The sequence below is a fragment of the Pteropus vampyrus genome, unplaced genomic scaffold, assembly GCF_000151845.1.
Source record: "Pteropus vampyrus isolate Shadow unplaced genomic scaffold, Pvam_2.0 Scaffold615, whole genome shotgun sequence".
Taxonomy (NCBI): Eukaryota; Metazoa; Chordata; class Mammalia; order Chiroptera; family Pteropodidae; genus Pteropus; species Pteropus vampyrus.
Window position 1 is genome coordinate 157,164 of NW_011889396.1, and position 5,399 is coordinate 162,562.

Here is a 5,399-nt window from a genome sequence, read left to right on the forward strand (position 1 = left end):
GGCGCAGAAGCCCAGCGAGCGACCGTGACCTGGACGGGAGCCCGAGAGAGAAAGGAGGAGAAAGGGTGGACGCAGAAGGCAGGGAGTGTCACTCGCTGTGTGGACACTGCGTCCCCTGAACGGCCCCTTCGCTGGTGACGCGCCGCCTTGTGTCGCCCACTACAGAAATCTGAATTTGTTACGGCTTCGGCCGTCGTGCTGAGACTGGCTCCGTGCCGGAAAGTCCCCTGAAATCTGGCTCGGTATCACGGTACACAAGTTTCCACTTACAATTTTTTTTTTGACCCGGACAAGATAAATGCGAGTTGACATTTGACTTGGTTCTATGCATCTGTGTTTTTTCACCGACTTTTGCTCTCGGATTTTTCAGCCCGGGACTACAAAACCACGTAAGAATGTCTGTTATTCTCACTTTTACGATAATTTCTTCTTAACCCGTACGAAATTAGAATTTCACTTTCTGAACCCTTTCCCCCCGGCGGGCTTCGGTTAAACATTCAATAGGTTGATATTCGAAGTCTACAGATGTACAAATATTCAGAGTGAAAGCTTTTACAAATATTAACATTTACAAATATTAATAGTGAAAGTCACCAACACCGTCAGTCAGGGAAGCATAAAGGTGACAATTCTGGTTTTCTATAAATTAACTCGGAAGGTTTTTTTCTTATTTTTTCCCTCTAATGACGAGATCCTATGCAAATCCATCATTCTCGGTCTGTGTCCCGTATGTGTGAAACAGGGAACCTTTTAATTTAAAAACACGTAGATGTCACCCTCGCCCAAAGGGCGGCGCTGCTCATCTCAGCGACAGCCCCATTGTAACTTCCGAGCTCGCTGTGCCGGTTCGTTTTGACCGGAGTTGGAAGCCCACGGCCTCAGGAGCCTGCAGCGGGTCCGCGGTGCCCAGTCCCGCGCACTCGCGGGGCTGTGGGTCGCCATGGAAATGGCTTCCCGGTGTGTGATTTCCTCTCCTGACCTGCTCCGGTCCCCCTGGGGCTGCCTGAGCACATCCCAGGTCCCCGCAGCACGTGCGAGGGTGGGGGGACCCGGAGTCGCGAAATCGCTTGCGGAACCTTGGGCGCCGGTGGGAACGCGCAGACCCGGCCGCGCGCCTTCCCGCCACCACCGCCCGACGCGCGCGCCTCAGCGACATCACTGTCAGACCTTCTCGTGGACATGTGACTAACGAAACGTTTTAAAACTTACACGTGAGCAAAGGCTGCTTTCCCATCTCCTGCCCCCCCAAAGGCGTGCGCGCGGGGCTGAAGAGGCCGTTGGCACCCCGGGCACAGTCCCCAGACCAGCGCGTCCCCAGCACGGCCCGCGCCCGACCCCCGGGGGACGCGCGGCCAGCCAAGCGGTCTGGGACGAGGCGGCGCCGAATCATAAAGTCCCTGGAGCTGACACCAAAACCTGTGCCGGGGCCGCGCCCACCTCGCCAAGGGAGGCGAACGCTCAGGCCAACTTCGGAGGCGCCTCCGTGGGCTTCCGGCGCGCAAACTCGGGGGCCTCGGGAACCCCGCTTCCTCTCCTCTTGAATGTGACACAAAGGAAGTTTCTGGTTCGATCGTCATGACGGTAAAACGAGGACACGAAGTGCCCTTACACAGTGCATGCAGCTCAGCGACACCCATCACGGGCTCTCGACGGAGTCCCTCGTGGGCACCCAGGGGGGCACGGCCCCCTGGGGGTGAGAAAGTGCTCAGAGGGAGGTGGCTGGTCCCCACACGGAGCCGTCCAGCTGCTCTGCAGTGGGGCGACGCAGTCGGGTGACACCTCGGGCGACACCTCGGGCTCGAGGCCTGGGGACACGGGGGTAGAAATGTCACTCCTCACTGGTCCCGGCTTTCCGGCTGTCCACCGAGCCGTCTAACTGCACCTCTGCCAAAGCAGAGGGTCGTGACCTGTCTGCGCGGCCAATGACTTATGCTGGAAGTCATTCTGCAGTCTCTACCCTCCTCAGAACTTAAACAAGGCAGCCAGGCCCACAGCCAGCGGAGGTGGCCTGGCCTTAGGCTGCTCCCACTTCAAGGAAGAAGCCACCTGGGCCCAAGTCGCAGGGCATTAACACACTCAACGGCGCCATCTGCTGACCGGAATACCGCTGAGGTCTGACCACCGATGACCAGAGTTTACACAAAGCCATTGTGTAAAACACAGAAAAAACACAAAGGGTCTGATGGTGCCATTCCTAAAGGACAACCATGGTGAAAAATAAAATGGAAATTATCAAGCACAGCAGGTTCTCTGGGTCTTGAACACAGAATCGTGGAGGTGATCAAACCCAGTGACACACTCAGGCAAACTGTGCCCCAAAACGCAGGGAGGGAGGAGACAAATGCGCGGTTCCGAGAAGCCAAGTGACGACCTTCGCCACCCCAAGGGGGCGGGGACACCCCTGCTTCCCACCAGAAGAAATGGAAGGGACGGAAGGAGGCGGCACAGGCTGGAGGGCCGCGTCCCCCGCTGGCCCGTCCAGTCCACACAGCTCACCTGCCCTCATCACACATACACACACGCACACACGCACACGCACACGCACACACACACGGAGGGAGAGCAGGCAGCGTGCCCCCAGCTCTGTGACGGGGGGGAACGCGCGGGGCCAGGACCCCTGCACACCTGGTGACACAGCAGCGTGCACGGTGATAACCGCGGAATTTGAAACCGCCTCGTGTGGACCAGCGACACCGTGTTAACTGGAGGACCCACGTGTGCCGGGCACGTTAAACGCCTTGTCTTCAGCCCTCGCACGTGCTACGCAGATATTGTTACTTTCTCCCCACTTCACAGACAAGGAAACTGAAGAAGAGGAAGCCGAGCCACTCCCAGCCTCCCACGCCTGCTGCTGCCTCCGGTTTACCACAGGTCACGTGGGTCCTGTGGCGAGAGAGCCATTCCTTTGTCTGCGAAAGAGCCTCCCGAGGACCGGAGAGCCAACTGCAGAGACACCAGCTACAGAGGAAGGTGCGGCACACGCGACGCCTCCTCGCGATGCCCCGGGTCGGGGGCGGGCTGCGAAGGAGTCCGCCAACATATTTTACAGCTTTCAACTTTTCTCCTGGATGCAAAAGCAACACAGCGTTTTATTTGCAAAGGCCGTTTTAAGACCAGTTCCGGAGCAGGGCAGTGAAACAGGCACCACACGCGTCTCCCTTGCGAGCGGCTCCCCGCCGGGCCCCGCGTGTGGCTGGCAGCCCAGGAGCCCCTCGAGCCGGCTTGGGACCGCAAGGCACCAGAGGCGAAGCAAACAGTCAAACTCAAGGAGGGGAGGGAAGGGGAGCAAAGAAAATCTGCAGATTTAAACGGTTCCAATAACTAACCACACGGATCCTGCTCTCCCTCCCAGGGACCACCCGGCTGAGGCTCCCCCGAAGACAGCAGCAGATGACAGTCTGCTTTCTGCACTTGCAGAAGATCTGTGGCGACTGTAGGCGACGTGCTGCCACGGCGCCGGAATCGGATGCTAGGGTCTCGCTCGGAGAACCGGTCTGTCTCTGCGTTGCCTCTCGTCGGAGCATCTGTGTGCGTGTGCGTGTGCGTGTGCGTGTGCCTCTGCGCGTGTGTACGTGTGGATGTGTATCCCCGAGAACACACGCAGGAAGTGTCCGATGGCCCCCCTGGGGGAATCGGAGTTCTGATGGGAAGGCCGGGCGTGCGAAAGTTAGCAGTTTCTAATCGACGAGTCATTGTGAGACACAAGGCAGGGACCCCGGGACGGCTCCAGAAGAATTTTAGGTATGAACCGCGAACTCACCAACTCCTTCCCCCCTCACACTGCTTTGAAAAAAAAAAAGAAAGAAAAAAGAAAGACAGAAAGAAAAAGGCTCACAGGAGTGCTTCAGACTCGCTGAAAGGCAGAGCAGGACCACAGCTCCTTCCAAGCGTCTATGTTCAATACAATAAACCTTTCAGGACAAGTCCCTGTCCACTTAAAAGAGTCCCTCCGCCAGAGGTGTTCTCTCTGCCTGCGTGTTTTCTCAAGCACTTGTTCAAAAACACATTTAAGTGGAATGTTTTCGTTTCTGCAGATTGCATTAATTATGGGTTTGCGAACACTGCAAGCCCACGAGGTCCGCCCGAGCTGGGGGCTGCAGACGCGGCCCGGGCCAGCGGCCGGTGGCTTGGCTCAGCCCCCTGGACATAGCTCCGTGCTTGGCACCGCGCGCCTCGCCGGCCAAGGCCGTCGTCTAGAAGTTTCAGCTAAGAAAGAAAAACATACAGCGGTCAACCGCGGTGACCCATGCGCTCGGGCGCGCGCCGGCGTGCGCGCAGCACCGGCCCTGGGAGAGGACCCGCAGGGCAAAGCGGCCACAGGACGGGGAGGCGCCTCCTCCCTCCCCTTTCTGCCGCTTACACGAGTGACAGATGATCCTTATTTGTAACGTCATCTGCTTTTCCCAGCTGCACTTCGGGAGGTCTCCTGGAGAGCCAGGCCAAGCCTGTGGGCCTGAGGAGGGCCCACGACTTCCCCAGCGCACGCGCCCAGAGCCCGCGGAGACACGCGCTCCGGGCTGGCGGTCACCGGCACCGGGCGCCGAGTCCGTGGCGGGGCCGCCTCGGACGGTCCGCGGGGCGGCGCCGGTGTTCCCAGACCTTGTGTCCGCGCGAGGCCCTGCTCACCCGCGAGTCGGGGAGCGCACCCCAACTCCCTCCTACCCGCGGCGGTAGGACCCCACGAGCCGCCTGCAGCTGAGCAAGTCCTCCAAGCGGGTAGAGGGTCCCTGGTCGGGGGTGGGGGTGGGGGGGAGGACCCCAGGAGCCCACCGAAGAGGGAGGCCGTCTGGCTCCGGCGCGCACGCCAAGTACCAGCCTGGGACCCACCTGCCCTGGCCGCGCCAGCGGGCGGAGGCACCACCTCCTCGAGGGTCACCTGCGCTCTGCCTGGGCGCTCGGGCCGGCGGGGACGCGGGCACGGGGCCGGGACTCACCGTGAGCGCCGAGAACTTCTGCGCGGGAGCCGGCGGGAGCAGCCCCGCAAGCAGCGGCAGCCAGCAGAGCTGGGGCAGCAGCATGGTGCCGGCGGGGCGCGCGGCCGGGAGCGCTGCGACACGGGGCAGCGGCGGCAGCCGGACGGAGGACGGAGGGCGGGGGCTGCTCCTGGTCCTCTTCCCACCGCTCCGCGAGGCCCGGACTCGACCAGCTGCCCCGCGGCACTGCGCGGTCTTCTGGCCCTTCCCGGCTTCTCTGGCTCCTGTCAAAGAACTCCAGAACGTCCCGGAGCCTCCTCCCTCCCTCGTCCCTCCTCCCTCCCTCCTCCCCGAGCCCCACCTCCCGCGCCGGCGCCGCGCCCCGCTCAGCTCCGATGCCCGCTCTGGCCCAAGAGCCGCCCAAGAGCCGCCGCAGGCGGGGATCTCCGGGAGCGTGAGCCGCAGAGGGGCCGCCGGCCCGTGCTG

At 61.3% G+C, this 5,399-nt stretch overlaps 1 protein-coding gene across 1 annotated transcript in view; it reads right to left on the minus strand.

Annotated features, from left to right (window-relative positions):
* LOC105308686 (SPARC-related modular calcium-binding protein 2) overlaps positions 1 to 5,189 on the minus strand; it is a 117,921-nt gene extending 112,732 nt beyond the window's left edge. Inside the window, exon 1 of the mRNA XM_011384672.2 lies at positions 4,935 to 5,189. Coding sequence (XP_011382974.1) covers positions 4,935 to 5,018 — 84 coding nt within the window. The 5' untranslated portion in view covers positions 5,019 to 5,189. The remainder of the gene's footprint in view (positions 1 to 4,934) is intronic.
* Between the last annotated feature and the right edge of the window lie 210 nt (positions 5,190 to 5,399).